The sequence below is a fragment of the Lepidochelys kempii genome, chromosome 9 (genome assembly GCF_965140265.1).
Source record: "Lepidochelys kempii isolate rLepKem1 chromosome 9, rLepKem1.hap2, whole genome shotgun sequence".
NCBI classification, from domain to species: Eukaryota; Metazoa; Chordata; order Testudines; family Cheloniidae; genus Lepidochelys; species Lepidochelys kempii.
In genome coordinates this window covers 98,602,807-98,623,152 of record NC_133264.1, presented here as the reverse complement: position 1 = coordinate 98,623,152, position 20,346 = coordinate 98,602,807, and the positions used below count along the sequence as shown (strand labels likewise).

The 20,346-nt window shown below is 47.1% G+C and overlaps 1 protein-coding gene across 1 annotated transcript in view; it reads right to left on the bottom strand.

The window, feature by feature from the left end:
- Positions 1 to 4,344, bottom strand: part of GPC3 (glypican 3) — a 281,890-nt gene extending 277,546 nt beyond the window's left edge. Inside the window, exon 1 of the mRNA XM_073358506.1 lies at positions 4,197 to 4,344. Coding sequence (XP_073214607.1) covers positions 4,197 to 4,344 — 148 coding nt within the window. The remainder of the gene's footprint in view (positions 1 to 4,196) is intronic.
- Positions 4,345 to 20,346: the final 16,002 nt, after the last annotated feature.

Below are 20,346 nucleotides of genomic sequence, written 5' to 3'. Positions count from 1 at the left end.
AAAAGGTGCAACCGCATGAAAAAGCTAGGGATGCAGGAGCAAAAGTTCTGCAGTTATTCTGAAGGGAACATCAACAGGACAGCACAAAAATCTGGGCAAGAGAGACAGGAGAGAAAACGTGTCCTGACGTCACCGGTACTTGGGTCTAGGTTCTCTCCAGCGACTATCACACATTTAAGACATTGCTGAAAAATGACAAAGGTCTATCTAGCTAAGGACTCAGAACTCACAGGGATTAAGACCAATACTCTGAAGTCTCAAACTAGATGCAAATGTATTTTTCTCCACTGCCTCTCCCAAATGGCTGTGAAGTGTTCTGCATTTCAGAAATAGGTGAAGCCATTCTTATATCTATAGTACAGCCAGTGCTATGAAACTCTCAATGAAAAGTGCTATGTAAACATAAGACAGCATAATTATTTCTGACCACTGCTTATCATGCTGCTCATGATCAGCCCATTGTTCCCTTGCACTCCCCTACCTGATTACTGTTTGCACCTGGAGTCTCTTGTCTTTTATGCTTAGATTGCAAACTCTTCAGGGCAGGGACTGTCTCTTTGCCATAGGTTTGTATGGTGCCTAGCACAAAAGCACTATTGTAATACAAACAATAATAATATTTTAAGGTTCACTGTTGTATGGTTCCCCAAACCATAGGTAGCATACCTTATGTTCTGCAACCCCAGACAGGTAGAGAGCTAGACTGGCTTTGAGAGAGTCAAAGTGGGACTTTGAAGAGTGTGAATTTCACGTTTTTTTCCCCATTTACATTTTTTTTTAAAAAGGTAAAAAAACTGGAGAGAGACTTCTCACAGTGCAAGAGTTGAGAAGAAGAGTAACAGGCCCTCTGCAGCCATTGCCATCTGTAACGAATAACCAGGCAATTTTGCAAATGTACGATGTACACTGTGGGTTGAACAGCTGTTTCCTATGTATAAAAGTCTATCACGTACTAATACAGCATGTTCAGACAAAGGTATGCCTCCGCCCTTCTACTTTAGGCTGGCACTAATCTGAATGTGTAGATCTGTATGTAAGCATTAAAATGCACCCGTGGCTCCTCGTGTGCAGCTTCACCCGGTTTATAATTTCTCTTGCCGGCCTGCACTGCACGCTGCTCAGCAAGAGTCCATAGGAAGTGCTTTGAGAAGAAGTCCCCCATGCATTCATAGTAGCCACCTTGAAGATGTAAATGTTCTGGGTTTGGCCCTTCTTGTGGATGCTCCTAATTTTAAGAACCCGGGATCAAGAGGTCCCCTTCTCCATTAGCTCTTTCTATACATCTGAAGTATCAGAAATCATTAGGTCACATTATAACTGACCATTTGAGAAGTCTCATTTTTCAAAACTGAAGTCATTCTTGAGCTCTGCCTACAGCTTAAAGAAGGGATGAGGGGGCTAATCTTACTGATGCTTTACGAATAAAGATTTCCTCCTGGGTACTGAATTTATGTACCAAGCTGCCACCTAGCAAACATTCTTATAGACAAAGCATCGCCATTGAAGAGGTGGCTAGACCACATGAGGACAGGTTCAAGACCCCTGGGGATGTGACTGGGTACTACTAAGACACAGGGTGCTCCAGATCACCACAGGGGAACCAGACCTTGTGATTCTTAAGTGTTCTGTTCACTCATGTGTCAGAGCCCAGCGTCACTTTCTGGTTGCAGCGGGTTACTCTGCAGGGGGACTAATTTCACACACGGTTTTTATGCTGTTCAGTGTTTGTATAAAGGACATCAAATAGAAGAATTGGGTAAAGAAGAGATAAATAGCCATCATTAACAGGTAATCCAAATCTTGTCTAACTAAAACAGCTTTTACAAAAAATATGCTAATCTATCACAAATTCCATTTTATGACAATTATTTAAAAGACTTTCTTTTGACCCAGTTCAACATACTTAGGAATGCATTATTAGCGTGCTGTTGTATATGAGCCAAGTGGGCACTGTGCTGTTTAAAAACTAGCATGTAACTTGCAGCTCTGGTCTCGCTATTAAATAATAGCGACAAACTCTAGAAAAGTTATTCCATTTGAAGTTACACAAGAGAGTTCCTTACACCCTGGCTACGCTGTAATTTGTGCAATTACATTGAACTGGGAAATACCAATGAACCCTTTGGGCAGATTTTCATTCTGTTTCTCCTCTTCCTGTAAAACTATTTCCCTGTGTTTATTCCCCCGCACACACACACTGTTCCTCAGACGTTCTTGTCAACTGCTGGAAATGGCCCACCTTGATTATTACTAGGAAAGGTTCCCCCCCAATAGCTCATCTTACCTGATCACTCTCCTTACAGTGTATATGGTAACACCCACTGTTTCATGTTCTCTGTGTATATAAAATCTCCCCACTGTATTTTCCACTGCATGCATCCCATGAAGTGAGCTGTAGCTCAGGAAAGCTCATGCTCAAATAAATTGGTTCGTCTCTAAGGCGCCACAAGTCCTCCTGTTCTTTTTGCGAATACAGACTAACAGGGCTGCTACTCTGAAACCTGACACTTAACACTGGCTTTTTCTCCAGTGCTTGTCAAGAAAGGGATGTTGTACGAATCGCGTATACAGTGAGCTTTCCAAGAGCGTGTTTTTCCCCCACGGAGTTTGTGAACTCCAGTAGGGGAATCAAAGCGATCTCCATCCCAACACACTGCTCCGCGCAGGAGACAAGGTCGCAGGACAGGCAGGACACTGCAGAAAGCCCCAGACAAGGCAATTCTCCACTGGTCACCCGGGTCTATCTTCCTCCCTCCACACAATGAGCACAGCCCCGTTAAGAGCGTGGGGAGGAAGCGTCAGAGAACGGCTCCCAAAGGCGGCGGCTGCCCCCGCGAAGCGGACGAGCAATTCCTCATCTCCGGCGCGACACCCTTCTCGTGTACTTGTCCTAGAGACATGGTCTAGAGCTGGGCGCCCTGGTTGTCCGCCCCCCGCACTCTCTAGTCAACCCCAAAAATGGAAAGCGAAAGCCCAGGTGGCAAGCGGTCCGGGCCTGGAGACCACCGGGCCCCCCACCCACCCCGCACGCCCGGATTGTCTGGGCCGCTCAGGGAGACGAGGAGGGAGGGGATCGGGTCGGGCGTTTCGGCGCACCCGCCTTTCGCGGCTGCCGACCCGGGCTCCCGTCTGGGAGATGGGTGGGAGTGCGTGGGGCAGCTTCCCAACACTGACGCCGGGGCTGGAGGGCTCGGTCCTGCCCAGCGCGGGCTGCCGGGGGCGCTCGGGGCACGCCGCGCCCGCCCCGGGCCAGGTCCATCACGAATTCGCTCTCCAAGGCGGAGAGCTCGCCCGCTCGCCCGCCCGCCGGCGCGGTGTAACTCCGGGGTAAGCAGCGAGCCAGGGCGGGGACGCCGGGCTGCGGTGCGGGGCTGAGCGCACGCGGGGAAACCCTTCTCCCTCCGGCCTCCACCCGCCGAATTCGCTCCCGTAGCTACGCGCCCGCTTTTCTCGGAGTAGCCGAGCGCGGAGCAGCCGCGGCAGCGCGTTTGCCGCCGGCCGGGCGAGAGGGAGGGTCCCCCGCAGCGGGACCGGCGGCTGGAGAGCCACGCACCCGGCCGGAGAGGCAACCCACCAGCTTGCAGCCCTTGCTGGTCGCCCGAGCCCGGGTCACTCTCAGCCAAGCCAGCCCCCCGCAGGCTCCAGGGGGTTAGCGGAGCGGGGGAAGAGACCCAAAGCCAGAGGGCTAACTCCATCCCCGGTGTAAGGAGGCTGCACCCGGGGCGCGTTTGGCCCCGAAGCCGAACACGCAGAATGCCCGAGCCCTGAGCGAGGTTTGCCGCTAAAGCAGAGCCAGGAACGCGGGCACTGACCCCGACCCAGCCAGCGCTGCGAGCCCGCGGGAGGGGACCGGAGACTTCCACCAACTTTCCCCGCAGCGACGCGCGGGCAGGAGCCGGGGAAGCGCCCGCAGGCCCGAGGGAACGGGGATGGCCACCGCCGCCTCCCTGGGGACGCCGAGCTCCGCTCACCGCCTCTCTCCTTCCACAGCCCCCAGCAGGGCGAGCCAGGCAGCCGCCTGCCCTCTCCGAGCCCGGCCGAGCCCGCGGAGCGGGGCTCGCTTAGGAGGCTGGATGCAGCCGCCTCTGGGGGGGGTGGGGGGGAGCTCCCGGGGCCCCTCGCGCCTGTCACCCCGCACCCTGCGCTGCGCCACCCCCCGCTCCCAAACTCCTGCCGCCTGGCTGGCTCCGGCTCACCTGCCACCGGGCTCTCGGGCACCCCCTTGGCTCCGGGCTGCAGCAGCTGGAAGGCGGCGCGGACGCGCTGGCAGGTGGCGTCGGGGTGGCCCCAGCCCCGCAGGCAGAGCGCGGCCAGCAGGGCCAGGCGCAGGGCGCCCCCGGCCATCCTCTCCGGCCCGGCGCCGCGCTCTGCGGCCGCCCGCGGGCGCTCAGCGCAGCCCGGGCCCCGGCTCCCCCCCGCGCGCCCTGGGGCTGGCGAGCGCTCGGCGGCTGCCCGGCTCCCCGCACTGGCGCAGGCAGGCGGCCCGGTCTCGGGCGCTCCCAGCCGGGCTGCCCCGCTCTGATTGGCCCGGCCGGCTGGCGCCGCCGCTGGCTCCCGGCAAACTTTTCCCCGGCCCGCCCCCTCCGCCAAGCTCATTGGCCGCCGCGCCGGGGACTTCGCCCGCTTGCAGACGCCCTGGCCCCGCCAGCCCTCCCCCGGCACCACCCCCGGGCTGGGGGCGCTGCTTCCGCGCCCGCTCCGAGCCTCTGCGGGCCGCGCAGCCCCGGCCAGGTGCAGGCGGGCGGGGCTGGACCCTGGGGGGTATAACCTGCCTCCCCTTCTCAGCACCCGCCTGCCGCTGCCCGCCGCCCCCAGGCCGGTCCAAGCCGCAGCGTGTTTCTGCAGCCGAGCGGGATGGGGAACAGCAGACACCTTCCCCCGTCCCGCGCCCTCCCCTCTTTTTGCGGTGAAAACTCCGCGGCTGGGCTAGAGGAGAGGCGGGAGGAGTTCGGGGAGCGCCTGCAGCCGGGGACCGATGGATTCGGGGCAGGGAGAGGGCCTGAAATCTGTGCTGTAAAAATCCCCGGGGCCCAGCCAGCGCCTCGCCTGCGCTCAGCTCCGCCGTGGCTGGGAAAACCGAGCCCCGCCGTATTGACAGAACGGAGTAAAACTGACCAAAGCGAAGCGGATCAGCTTAGTTCCTGCCAGCGCCAAGACGGTGCTGACTCGAGTCTCTTACAGCTAGGCAGTGGTGTCAAGTAGCCCTGTGAGTCTGTGTCCACAAAAACAACAGGGAGTCCGGGGGCACCTGGAAGACTAACAGATTTATTTGGGCATATGCTTTTTTATCCACGAAAGTTTATGCCCAGATAAATCTGTTAGTTTTTATGGTGCCACGGGACTCTCTGGGCAGTGCTGGAATTCTGCTCGGAGCTCCAGCCAGCTGGGGGGAGTTGGGGACAGCAGAGTCCCCTGGACTATGAGGGGACCAGGGTGACAGACAAATTAGACTTCGGGACCAGGATAAGCCTCCAAAAAACAAAAGGAGTGTTGGGAACAAAAGGCTGACTTGAAAAGGTGCAATTAATGTGAAAGGGACCCTTCCCTAAAGGCCTGGTGCTGCCACTGAAGAATTTTGAACAATAACCCCGTCCCCATCTTGACTGTCAGGGATTCTGTCAGTTCTTTCCTTTCTCATTAACAGGCCCGCCCACAACATTTTGGCACCTGAGGCAGGGAGCTCAAATGAGGACCCCATGCACCCACGCTTGGGCCAAAACTTTGAAACTCTGGGTCCTAGTGGCGCCCCACCACAGTCAGGCACCTGAGGCGACTGCCTCAGTTTGCCTCATGGTAAGGCCAGCCCTGGTCATTAGCCACTGGCCACCCCTTACCTTATTACAGCCCAGCTTTTCAAATCGAACCTCCTTTTCAGCACCTAGACTGTTAACTTGGTCCACATTTTATGCTCTGGTCAAACAACGACATGGGTCAATTTCGTTTTTGATGGTAGTGACTTTCTAGTCATTTTTCTCCTTCAGGCTCTAGTATAATGGTGTTGTTCCTGTTCACACCATTTCAGGAGGAAACGTTAAATCCAAACAGAACTGTTTTCTTTGCCATTTAAAAGACACATGCAAACATCCCTGTTCATATTAAGTAGGCTTGCATAAATATATAATAAACAGGTCCCAAGAGTCATTTCTGTTCTCTGTACCCTGTGTACAGACTGTCCTACATGATGCACTATAGGGAATAACCGTTTCTTATCAAAAATGTATAGCTTTTAAATAGTTCATTTATTATTTTTAAATCTATTTAAAATTTCTACCATCAGGAAATGATCCTGAAATAGGTATTGATATTAGAATCCAGTTTCCACAAAGGTGAGTAATTTGCACAGGTAAATGACCAGTTGCATTGTTTCTGCACTAATGAATTGTATTTGTAAATGTACTAGTTGTGCACACAAATTATGTACACATGCAGATTTAAACATCTGGATCCAGCACTTTTAGCTATAAAGAGAACGATTTAGAATGGAAGGTGAAATTAGGAGCCATCATAGACTGAACAGCCAGGTGAGACAGGGTGAGAAAGAGAGAGGTTTCTTCTGTAATCTATGAAACTGAGAATAGAATTTGAAGAATAAATATTTTCTTGTTTGCACTTATAGACACATCTTGCCAATCAAGTCTTTGCTTTCTTGTGTCCATCATTCCAGAAACATTTTTTCTCCTTGCTTCTACATCTCCTTCTAAGCCCTCAGGAGCTCCTTGTTTACTGTCTCCTGTTTGATTTGCATATAGAAACTTTCTGCATGCCCACACACTGCTCCTTTGGCCTGTACTCTTTTTCTTTTCATACTTAAGTGAGATTTGTGACATCTCTGGCACTTTTATGGACTTTACTAACATTAACTATTCTGTAAGGTAGGCAAGGATCCTTGTATTATCAGTGGGGGAACTGAAGCAGAGAAGTTTAATGACTTGCCCAAGGCTACCAAGGAATCTATATCAAAGCCAGGGCTAAAACCCCAGGAGTTCCTCACTCTTAGGCCTATTTATCATTATTTATATTATAAAAGCACATAGGCCCCAGCTGACCTCAGGGCCCCATTGTGCTAGCCCTGTACAAACAATATGAGACAGTCCCTGCTCTGAAGAACTTACAGTCTAAATAGACAAGACAGAAACAATGGTGGGAGGGGAAACAGAGAGAAGTGACTCGCCCCCAAGTCACACAGCGGGTCAGTGGAGGAACCAAGAATAGAATCCAGGCCCCCTAACTAATCTAACACCACATCACCTAGACCATAGCTCTTCTCATTCTGAGACCACTAACCATCACCCTTCTCGTTGTAGATGAGTCTTTGGGAGCATTCAACAGTATTAGAAAAATTTAGAACTGGAGTCAACTGAGGGGCAGGCCGGGTTCCTTGTAAAAATGATCATTGCAAATTTGCAAAGATAGCCTCTGAGTAAGGTATCAGAAACATACCTAGCTAGTTATGTAAAGCCATGGGTTTTCAACCTCTTTTTCATTTGTAGACCCCTAAAATTTTTCAAATGGAGGTGCAGACCTCTTTGGAAATCTGAGACACAGGGGTCTGCGGACCGCAGGTTGAAAATCACTGATGTAAAGTATGAACATACTGGATCAAGCCATTTTGGAGAGACAATCTGACACAAGAAAATATACTGTAGATTTGGGAACAAGAAAACAAAACCTTATCCCAGCAACATATTGAAAGGAGAGGTGGGGAAGTCAATTATTACCCAGAAGCCAGCGATGGAACAGTCCGCCCTGAAACTTTCACGGTATGGGCATGCTAGTAGCCTTCCCAAAGGAAGCAAATGCAGGAGATTGAAGTGACCTCTCTGACCCCTAAACCCTTGTTACAAAGTAACAGAATTCCATCATTGGGCCCTGTCAGACTTGGCCCTGCTCCAGCTGTCCTCACAGTTCCTTAAACAGTGCTTGACAAAAGGTGTCAGTCCACACTCCTCTTTGCCAGCTCCTCTCAGCTGGTGGTGGAGAGAGTCAGGTGCATGCAACACCTTGGCTAGCAAACCATGGTGGAATGAGGTTTCTGGGACACTGTTTCACCAGTTGAGGAATTACCAGAAGTGTCAGAGGGCACTTTAAGAGTATGTTTTCATTGCAGATAAAAGGTGTGCTCTTAACTCAGGTTAGCTGACCTTTGTTAGCTAACTGAGGTTACAATAGCAGCAAAGACATTGCAATTCTGGCTTTAACTAGGGTGGGCAGCTCAAGTTCAAGTCCAGGCACCCCTCGTGGCTTTAACTCAAGCTGCTAACCCAAGTTAAAAGGCAAGTTGCCATGTCTTCACTACTGTTTTAACCCAATTGAGCTAACATGAGTTAGATAACCCCAGCTAAGATCACATCTCTTTTGCAGCAAAGACATACCCTGAGTCACACAGCTGAAAGTCCAATACTGGGGAGAAACTGGTTTTGAGGCCATTTTAAAGGCTGTAGGTTTGGTGTTACTTGCTTTCATGACTGACATATCAGACTTTCTGGTGCTCTGTTAGCCTCCTGGTGAGCCAGGATCAGGACTCAAACTGGGGGCATACCGGGAAACAGTATTTGCAGACATGTCTATGGACACGAAATCCTATTTTGAGCACCTCGGTTTTTGTTCACTTTTTGCAAACATTCGTATGAGCACAGGTTTGCTCCTGTGAAAATTCAAATAAAGTGAAGTTTGGGCCCATTGCTGAAATTAATAGGTGCTGAAGCTAAATTTGTTTTGGGCAGAAGAAGTTTGAAAGGCTACGTTACCCACTCAGTGATCCCAACCAATCCTGCATGCTTTTAGTGATCAACCATACAGCTCAGGTAGCAAATTCCAAATGGCAGATCGTCAAATGTAAACTTGATAGAAACAGTACACGTGCACTCCACTGACTGACATGTGGTCGTCTAAAATATTCATCAAACAATTTGGAATAAATAACACATTTGTAAAAATCATAATCTGTGTGTGGACAATTTGCAATCAGTCAAAACGGTTACTTTCACCACAAACATTTTTTTACAACAAATAGTCTGACCAGCTTTGTCTACGACGTTCCTGAACTTGCAAAATCCTAAAGAACTAGCTGTATTCTTTTCTGCCAGGTGTTGTGTTCCTTTCCAGTTAATGAAGACTCCATTGTAAAACAGAATTGTGCACATTAAGGATATGTACAAATTGAGATTGGATTTTTTTTTTTGCCCCCGTTAGTGGGACTTCCTCCAAGATCTCCTCCTTATGCGAGCAAACTCACCCCAGTCCCTAACCCTGCTGCTATTAAGCAGAGAGAAGAACAATTAGGGTCTGAATGTAAGTGGGTGAGCAGAGAAAATCCATTTAAAATTTTCCACTGCAGATATAGAATCAAATTATTGCAAGTGGCTCCCCAAGCAGCTTTTATTTTTTTACTCCCAAATTTTCAAAAGGAATGAAAAATGAAAGTCGGGCTCTGCACGTTTGTTCCTGGGAAATGCCTGGTTCGGGAGAGGTTGTTAAAATGTTTTATGGATATAAGACTAATAAACCAGAATGAGCTGCTTCTGTCATTGGTTAATGGATTGTCTCTCTCTGCTTCTGTCTAGAGACTGCATTCTTTACTGTACATTCATTGCATCTATTAAACATGCCTAACAAGACTTGCGTTAGTCATGCCGGTAAAAATACAACACTCGCCAGATCTTAGAGCAGTTTGGGAACTTCATTTAAAGGCTTAGGAGTATGTCTTCGTCTGACGTAAATTAGCATAGCTCTATTGACTTCAACTGGCAACATCGGATGAGAATCAGCTCCCTCCTGATTCTCAGGCAAGATCAGATCTGCTCTATGCCTTGGTTTGCATGAGCTGTACTGATTTAGATATCTAAGATATCTAATCTTTTCTACTTCTAGCACAATGATAAGTTGTTTGAGATAATATTATGTTTACATCAAATATTGCTTTTCAAAATATCCATAGGGTTTGGTTTGATGAGGAACCAGCTAGACTGAAATGTGAAATGCAAAAATGCAAAGATTGGTATTTAAAGCATTGCTTTATATGCAATATTGCAATCCATATCATATTTATGGTGTGAATTATAGTGGTCCATAAAGTGTTCAGGCATATCAAGTATTTATTTTCATGCCTGATGCATACATTTAATATAGCCTGCTTATACTGGTTCATATAAGTAAATTGCTATTGTGAAGCATGCTATTATAATAAGGGATTATATATAGTACACAATATACAGTATTTTGGTAGCTATTGAGAGTCTATAGTGCTGTAATATTTCAAGCCAAGTAGAAAAAAGATTATTATTGTTCTTTACAGGATCTGACTTTATAGACTCAGACTTTCAGCCCAGAAGGAACCATCATGATCATCTAGTCTGACCTCCTGCACGTTGCAGGACACAAAACCTTACCTATCCACTCCTGTAATAGACCCCTAAACGCTGGCTGAGTTAGTGAAGTCCTCAAATCATGGTTTAAAGACTTCAAGTTACAGGGAATCCACCGTTTATGCTAGTTCAAACCAGCAAGTGACCCATATCTCACACTGCAGAGGAAGACAAAAAAACAAAAACAAGCAAACAAAAAACCCTTGATCTCTGCCAATCTGACCTGGGGACAAGTTCTCCCCGCCCCTATATATGGCAATGTTAGACCCTGCACATTTGGGGTAGACCCCCAGCCAGACCCCTGAGAAAGAATTCTCTGTAGTAACTCATAGCTCTCCCCATCTAGTGTCCCATCACTGGCCATTGGGTATATTTGCTACTAGTAGTTGCAGATTGGCTAAATGCCACTGTAGGCATTCTCATCATACCACCCTCTCCATAAACATATCAAGCTCAGTCTTGAAGCCAGTTAAGTTTTTTGCCCCCACTGCTCCCCTGTGAGGGCTGTTCCAGGACTTCACTCATAGAATATCAGGGTTGGAAGGGACCTCAGGAGGTCATCTAGTCCAACCCCCTGCTTAAAGCAGGGCCAATCCCCAATTTTCGCCCCAGATCCGTAAATGGCCCCCTCAAGGATTGAACACACAACCCTGGGTTTAGCAGGCCAATGCTCTAACCACTGAGCTATCCCTCCCCCCTCCTCTGATGGTTAGAAACTTTCATCTAATTTCAAGCCCAAACTTGTTGATGGCCAGTTTATATCCATTTGTTCCTGTCTCAATATTGATGCTTAACTTAAATAATGCTTCTCCCTTCCTGGTATTTATCCCTCTGATGTATAAGAACGGCTATACTGGGTCAGACCAAAGGTCCATCTAGCCCAGTATCCTGTCTTCCGACAATGGCCAATGCCAGGTGCCCCAGAGGGAATGAACAGAACAGGGAATCATCAAGAGATGCATCTGCTGCCACCCACTCCTAGCTTCTGGTAAACAGAGGCTAGGGACACCATCCCTACCCATCTTGGCTAATAGCCATTGATGGACCTATCCTCCATGAATTTATCTAGTTCTTTTTTGAACCCTGTTATAGTCTTGGCCTTCACAACATCCTCTGGCAAGGAGTTCCACAGGTTGACTGTGCATTATGTGAAGAAATACTTCCTTTTGTTTGTTTTAAACCTGCTGCCTATTAACTTCATTTGGTGACCCCCTAGTTCTTGTGTTTTGAGAAGGAGTAAATAACACTCATTTATTTACTCTCTCCACACCAGTCATGATTTTATAGACCTCAATCATATGCCCCCCTTAGTCATCTCTTTTCCAAGCTGAAAAGTCCCAGGCTTCTTAATCTCTCCTCATACAGAAGCTGTTCCATACCCCTAATCATTTTTGTTGCCCTTTTCCAATTCCAATATATCTCTTTTGAGATGCGGCAACCACATCTTCACGCAGTATTCAAGATGTGGGTGTACCATGGAGTTATACAGAGTCAATATGATATTTTCTGTCTTATTATCTATCCCTTTCTTAATGATTCGCAACATTCTGTTAGCTTTTTTGACTGCCGCTGCACATTGAATGGATGTTTCCAGAGAACTATCTACAATGACTCTTTCTTGAGTGATAACAACTAATTTAGACCCCATCATTTTATATGTATAGTTGGGATTATGTTTTCCAATGTGCATTACTTTGCATTTATCAACATTGACTATCATCTGTCATTTTGTTGCCCAGTCACCCAGTTTTGTGAGATCCCTTTGTAACACTTTGCAGTCTGCTTTGGATTTAACTATCTTGAGTAGTTTTGTATCATCTGCAAAATTTTGCCACATCATTGTTTACTCCTTTTTCCAGATCACTTATGAATATGTTGAATAGGACTGGTCCCAATACAGACCCTTGGGGGACACCACTATTTACCTCTCTCTATCAATAAGCATACCTCCCTTGGCCTTTGTTTGGTTCAGCTAAACAAGCAAAGCTCTTTAAATCTCATCTCCTCGGATCATCCTAGTAGCCCTTCTCTGCACATGCTCTAGTTTGCATTCATCTTTCTTAAACACAGAAGACCAGAACTGCACACAGAATTCCAGAAGAGGTCTCATCAGTCATGCCTTCTATAATGGTACTAAGACTTCCCTATATCTCCTGGAAATACTTCACCTGATGCATCCAAGGATTGTATTAACCTTTTTCATGGCCGTATCACATTGGTGGCTGATAATCATCCTGTGATCAACCAATACACCCCGGTCATTCTTAGCCTCTGTCTCTTCCAACTTGCAAGGCTCCACCTTATAGCGAAAATTCTTCTTGTTAGTCCCCTAAGTGCATGACCTTTCACTTTACACTATTACATTTCGTCCCATTTCTATTACTCCAGTTTTCAAGGTTGTCCAGATCTTCTTGTATGATATTCTGGTCCTCCTCCATATTGGCAATACCTCCAAACTTTGAGTCATCTGCAAATTGTATTAGCACACTCCCACTTTTTTGTGCCAAAGTCATGAATAAAAATTTTTAAATAAGATCAGTCCCAAAACCAATCCCTGAGGAACTGCACTAGTAACCTCCCTTCAGCCTGACAGTTCACCTTTCAGTATGACGCACTGTAGCCTCCCCTTTAACCAGTTCCTTATCCACCTTTCAATTCTCATTAATCCCCATCTTCTCCAATTTAACTAATAATTTCCCATGTGGAACTGTATCAAATGCCCTACTGAAAGCCAGGTAGATTAGATCTACTGCATTTCCTTTGTCTACAAAAATGAGTTAATCTTCTCAAAGAAATCGGATTGGTCCGGCATAATCTACCTTTCATAAAACCATGTTGATTTTATCCCAATTACCATTTACCTCCATGTCTTTAACTACTTTCTCTTTCAAAATTTGTTCTAAGACCTTACAATTGAGGTCAAACTAACAGGCCTGGAGTTGCCCAGATATCGTCTTGACAATGGAACTTTCTCCACAAAAATAAAGCTTATTTATCAACAAAAATTCATGTTAGAAATGAGTTGAATAAAACTGATGAAAACATACAATGAAACCTTTAGTAAAGAGCACTCCTTAAAGGCAACCTCTTGTCTTGAGCAATTATTTTACAGCGTCTCCAAAGTTTACTAAAAAATTTTGTTGAACTTTTAGCTAAAAGTTCCTTTTTAGCCAAATGGTTTTTGCTCATTGCTTCAGACATGTTTTCACAATCATGTTATTGATTTATCCTTGAGTGGTAAGATCAATAGGCTGATTGCAGGGGATTGTTTGTTTGGGGCTTCTCATGACTTATTACGGGCACTTCCTTGCCCATCCATTCTTAATCTAGGAAGATCAATAGTGCTATATATTTTAGCCCATCAGTGACACGGTGACCCAAATAGATAGTATTATGCTTCAGGCCCCAAAGTAGTCAGTCACACATGCCCTTGTATTCAGTGTCCTTTTGCCATTTCCAGGTACCAACCCACTCTTTTATTATCTATATTGCAATAGCACATAGACGCCACATCAAAGATTGGGACCCCGTTGTGGTAGGCTCCTCACCACACATACTCATTGTGAGAGACAGTTCCTGCCCTGACAAGTTTTCAGTCTAACTAGACAAGACAGACAAAGGAGGTATTATTATTATCCTCATGTTGTAACTGGAGAACTGAAGCACAAAGACATTAAAGGCTTTGATCCAAAGCCCACTCATAAGGGAGTCTCTCCCCTGACTTCAGTGCACTTTGGATCAAACCTGAAGTGATACGCCCAAGGGGTCTATGTCAGAGTCAGATGAACCCAGCTCTCTGGAGTCCCCATCCAGCATCTTAGCCACAAAACCAGCTCACTTTCCAAAGAGCGTGTCTTTCTTTTCATTTGTCATTGCGGTGAGTGCAAGTTTATCCTGGTGAAAAAGGTAGATAATTTCCTCCAAGATCAGAGAAAAAGTCACGCTGTCAAATGCCTGCTGGTGGGTACTTTGTCCCACATCTAGGAAGGTAATTTTCCTTGTCATAACTGCTCGCACTGTAAGAATTTCCTTTAATCGTCTACCGGCCGCCAGACTCCTGCTAACAAGAGGCAGGATCATGTGTAGCTGATCTGATCTTACTGAGGTCTCTATTGGGAAAACATTAGAGAAAATTAAAGAGCAAGATGAAAGAACGGAGAAGGAGGAATTCATGGTGACACAGAACATTTCACCAAAACATTCCATTTTCTCTTTCATTTCTACAGGGACTGACTAGCTCTGGACCCTGAGGTGCAGAGAGCACCTATGCAGCTGCCTTCCGCAAAGGAAGTCCTTTTGTACTCATGCTGGGAGAAGAGGCTTGTGAAAGTTGTAAAGAGCTATGGTTCTCACCGTTGTGACAGCTGGACAGCAGACAATCCCTGAGCTATATTTTAGTATGGTGTTCCAAAAGTACTGATGCTTCTCAGAGGTGGGAGTGTTTTGCTTTGGCTTTCTCGTCCCGATAATAATCTTGCTGCGTTAACTATGGCCTTGATGCCGAGTTTTGCTGAGCTCCTACTGAAATCAATGCATTGTTCTCAGGATGAGGTCTTATGCCAAAATGTCAGTCAGTTTATTTCAAAATGTCTGCAAAAGCTACTTACTATTTTGAGACCTATTGTTAAGTGGGTCCTGCCAGAGACAAAAGATCTCTGGAGCACACACAAATATTTTCACAATGGGAGCTGCAGTGCTCAGCACCAGTGGAAGTCAACCCCCTGAAGGATGCACTTACCACCATTAGAATGGCCCAGATTGCACCACGTGGCAAATATTTTCAAGAGGCTTTCCAGGGGAGAAAACTCCTACACCTCAACATTCGCCAGCAGGTCACAGTTTAATTAAAGAAGACAGGGAAGGATAGCTGTTGGCCAATCACTGCAGATAGTGCAGACAGCCGGTGTGTAACAGGACAGGTGTATTGCTTACTCAAGTACTCAGCAAAAAGAACATGAAAAATGCACGACGGCAAACCCTCAGAATGGTAGAGCCAAACGAGAACTGTAGTGTAAACTCATCACCAACTCAGCACTGCTCATTACTTGGCTAAAACTCCCATTTGAGATGAAGGAGCGTAGGACTGAGTCTTCCGCACAAGTTGAGGGAACTAACTATTTCTGTCCTTTAGAGATACCAGCTCAACTTCCTGTGCAGAGCCTGCCCCCTACCTTTTTCTCAGCAGCAATGGGGAAACACGCACCAGATGCCCGAAGAGGCAGGGACACATTCTCATTATGGCACCTGGAAGAGAACGGCTTTTACCAAGTGCACTCTCTCTGCCGCTTTGGCTCCTGGTCTGACCCCTCTCAGAACGTTCTTAGAATCGAAACATCCCACGGCACGAGGAGGAAGCTTAATTGCCAAGGTGAAGACCCAGAATGGTTCTTCAGCAACACAGTAGCAGTAAAAGGGAAGCCTGCACAAAAGACTGCCCCTCCCCTAGGGGGATAAACATAACCACTAATGGTCTGCGGGGTCTGAGCGTGGACCCCCATAGGGCCCTGACATGTCCCAGAGCCTGTGCTGGAAGGTTTCTGAGTGAATGCAGCCAAGTGCCGGTGTCTGGCAGCGTCATGTAGGGGGATGACGATCAATTTCTATTGTATCTATTTTTCTATGCAGGCTGTCTGCCTCTTTCCCATGCGCTGTTCAAAATCCCCAGCAACAAGTGTTGCTGTTAGTCCTACTTAGCTGCTGATGGCTGGGCCAGGACACGTGTCTCACAGCAGAGTTGGTTAGTTTGACTCCAGTATTTGATCTCAGATGCCTGTGTCTGATAGACAAACAAACACAAGGATGGTTTTGCTTTAAAAAACACCCAACATGTGGGATTGTATCTGCTATGGATCCCATTTTATCTGAGCTCCCCAGAGTCAGTCTGAGCAGCTACAGGGAAGATAAGAGCTTCCTCTTTTAGCCCAGACGGATTGACATTTATTTATTACATAGAATCATAGGACAGGAAGGGACCTCAAGAGGTCTTCTAGTCCGGTCTCCCACACTCAAGGCAGGACTAAGTATTATCTAGACATACTTAATTTGTTTATTGCAAAGCAGCATTATCCACTCCTAACCAGTTTCACCTTGCATTAATCCACTCATCCCATGTATGCACTCGGGCTCACACGTTGAGAGATGCTGACTTGAGTGGGAGTTGCAAAGCAGTCAGCACCGGGCCCTGGAAATGTGGGTCAGGAAGAGGGAGAGAATCAAACGCTGCTGTAGGGTAATTAGCTTTTCTCCCTGTAACGCAGTTCACTATCAGGGCGGATGTTCTCCTGCCTGGGGAGTTTTGCTAGTGACTCTTCACTAGCAAAACTTTTGTGGAAGTGTTAATGGGGCAATTTCAGCAGCAGGGAGCACAGGGACCCCAGATCCTCTCCCCTGCTTCAGAGATAGGAGAGGGAGCAACCCCATCCTTTCTGACCATCTCCCAAGCTACCAGTCCCCAGCCCACCCTCTAGAAGACTAAATTGGCCAGTACAGCCGTTGTCTGAGTATGGATGAGGCCTCACATAAACCTGAGTGTGCAGCATCTTCCAGGGTATCAGTGATGAAAGGAATGAAAACAAACACAGGCAGCCGTCTAGAGTGAACTGAAACCCTGCGGAGCATTTCCATCGGAGCATTAGTGCTGTGACGTAGGCTGCTGGCTGGCTCCTCAGCGCATCACAAAGTCTGCTCAGGCCCTTTCTTCAACTACATAATTCAAAGTTATTCCCCTAATCACGGTAGGTTGCTGGGACCCAGAGGCCTGTCCCTTTGCACCTCCCCTTCACCTTCTAGGACAGCTGCAGGAGCCAACCATCTTCCTGCAGCTTAGCGCCCTGGCCTTATGGGGCAAACGACCCTGTTACAGGTGGCTGTGATTGGCATCTAGTCTGCTCAACAATGGCAATAGCTGCCTTAAAATGCGACCGTTTGGGAGTCCCAACTCTGTGAGCTGGAACTATCTGAATTCCAGTGTTAAATCAAACCTCCCCGTGACACTGCATTGAAATAGCAGCAGAAATGCAGCTGCGTTTACTGACGTGAATCCGTGGGTTTCATGGGCACGGCTCGAAGTGTTTCTCCCCGGTTTGTGAGCAGCAGGTCAAGAAGAGCTCTGCCCCTAGTTGGTTCCTCCAGTACTTGCACCAGGAAATTGTTCCCTACACTTTCCAAAAACTTCCTGGATTGTCTGTGCACCGCTGTATTGCTCTCCCAGCAGATATCAGAGTGATTGAAGTCTCCCATGAGAACCAGGGCCTGCGATATAGTAACTTCCATTAGTTGCCAGAAGAAAGCCTCGTCCACCTCATCCCCCTGGTCTGGTAGTCTATAGCAGACTCCCACCATGACATCACCCTTGTTGCTCATGCTTCTAAACTTAATCCAAAGACTCTCAAGTTTTTCTGCAGTTTCATACCAGAGCTCTGAGCAGTTATACTGTCTCCATTCATTAGAGACCAAATTCCGATCTCCCGGCACTCAGTGGCTAAGATTCCCATTTACTTCAGCGGGGCCAGGGTTTGGTCCCCCAAAGAATATATCCATAGATTTAAAATTCATTTAAAAAAAAACACAACTTGAAAATCCATGTCCTCCTTCACTTCACTGGCAAGTGCCGAGTCAGACATGCTGTAGGTTCCCTGGCAGAGAGGATAACATCACAGCCCTTGATCAAGTTCATCTTCAGATGGCTTTCAACAGAGCCTCTTAGAGGCAACGTCGTCCCCGGTTGGCAGAGACTAGTCACTAGGGCCAAAGCAGGGCCTGGCCAGCAGTCAGTCCCAAGGTGGTTTTGTCTCCATACTGGTGCTAGGCCTTATTTACCGCTCCCTACTAGCCCACCGCAGAATATCCGAGAGTGACAACAGAAGCTGAAGGGCTCATGCCAAGAATGCTACCTCCATTCACTGAATGTCCCAGGAAGCCTGAAATGCATTGTGTCTCACGGTCTCTCTCAGGAAACCCACAATCAAAGCCCTATTTTCAGGATGCTTATCCACAGTTTCCAGCTAAGCCAAGTGGAGCCCAACATGTGTGCGCACAAAGGGAGAATTTGGCCCTACAGTCTCAATCAAATTGACAATAAAGGGTATTTTTATGGCCAGGATGTTCTCTGTGTGACAAGGCCATCTTTGAAATGCAAGTTCCCTTGCTCCCCTTTATTTGTCACGTCAACCTCCAGCCTTTTCATGTATGCCCAGCAGCCCCCGCCTTCAGATGACAGCACCTGGTTTCAGTTTTCTCCAGTGCTGGCATGCCAGGCTTTTCTGACACTCTCCAGATCCTGCTTTTGAAATACAAAGGCTGGCTGTGCAACAGCAGATCAGTCGTCCCTAAGCACCTACATTGGGCCTACAGAAGTCAGCAGCTCTGGCACTAGTCCCAGAAATAGCTTAGAGTTTTGAACAGTCCTCTTGCTCCAGTTATTACTGATTATCTATGTCACATGGTACCCAATAGCCAAGTTGGGCTTGGGGACCCATTGTACTAAGTTCTCTACAAATGCACAGGAACACAGCCATCACTCTGACGAGTTGGATTAGTGCATATTAAAACCTTATGTTCCCAATGGCCTATATCCCCCAGAATAGCACATTTAGACAATGCTTTGAAAAGACTAACATAGCTTACCATGGGGGGTCTGCCTCACCACTGCCTCGTTTACATCTGTGCTAAGTGCTTCCAGATCGCCCTGGCTGTGTTCTACACCCACTTGGAAGGGGTGTAAATGGTAGTGCAAGATGCAAGGCGGGGGGGGGGGGGGAATCAGGTCCAGAAAATCTTGAGTTTTCCAAATGTAGATCTGAGTGAGCCAAACTTACAAGTACTCACCAGTGGACAATGCTGTAGCAATTCACAGAGATGGCGTTTGCCATCAGTGGATACTCAGTAACTCATTGGTGCCCTGTGACAACTTCCGTCCCATCACATTCTAAAGCCATGACCTTAGACTTCTGAATTTGTTTTAGTGGCAAGTGACTCCTATCAAGCTTCAGTTATGGCCTGACCTTTCTCCAAAGTGATCTGAGTGCCAGCTAAGTAATGAGCTGCTACAATATCTTCCTCATGGCCAGTCAGATGCACATATGCTGAAAGTCGTCTTTGGAGTTCCTGTTATTAGTATCCTTGCTTTTATCTGGAAGGACACTAACAGATCTCAAAGGGTTTCATTAAGATTATTTGGTTTGTGTGATAAGAAAACAATCTCATAAGATAAACAGTAAGATTTAGCACTTGTGCTTTTTTGAAAGTGCTTTCCAAACATACACTAATTACTGCAGTATCCTATTAGCTACAATGTCAGAGGCATGTCTGAGCTTCATCTCCCCATGGAGGAGGACAGCATATCATCATGAGGGGAGTTTTAAAAGGAACCTCATTAAACTCTCAGATGAGTCTCATCTTCACACAGCGACACCAACGTAGAACACGCAAAGGTTTAGGTGGTTTTTAAATACTACAGTTTTTCAATCCACCACCCACAAACGCTGGGTTTGGCAAACAGAAGGCATTTAAAAATCATTCCAAGTTTAGCCCAGATTGGGAATCAGATGAGAGATGAGTCTGAAGCACCCAACGAAGTGAGTATTCACCCACAAAAGCTTATGCTCCAATACATCTGATAATCTATAAGGTGCCACAGGACTCTTTGCACTTCTACAGATCCAGACTAACACAGCTACCCCTCTGATACTTGAGTCTGAAGCAGAAACCATTCCTCTCCCCACCCCTCGCCTCCCCCAAAAGCAATTTTGAAAAGGTTTGGCTCCAAACCCAGATCCGAGTTCTACAGCCAAGCCCATCCTGACAGCCAATGCATGTCTGGGACAGAAATTCTGACCGCTTGCAGAAGAATCCTTCTGTGCTATCAACTTTATCACAGACTTCCCGCAAGTCACGGACCGTAGATAAATGCTGTGTTTATTTTAATCCCCTTCGAGATGGAGATCTTTGGCTATTGACAGTGGTTCTAGTAAGACAAAAAAAT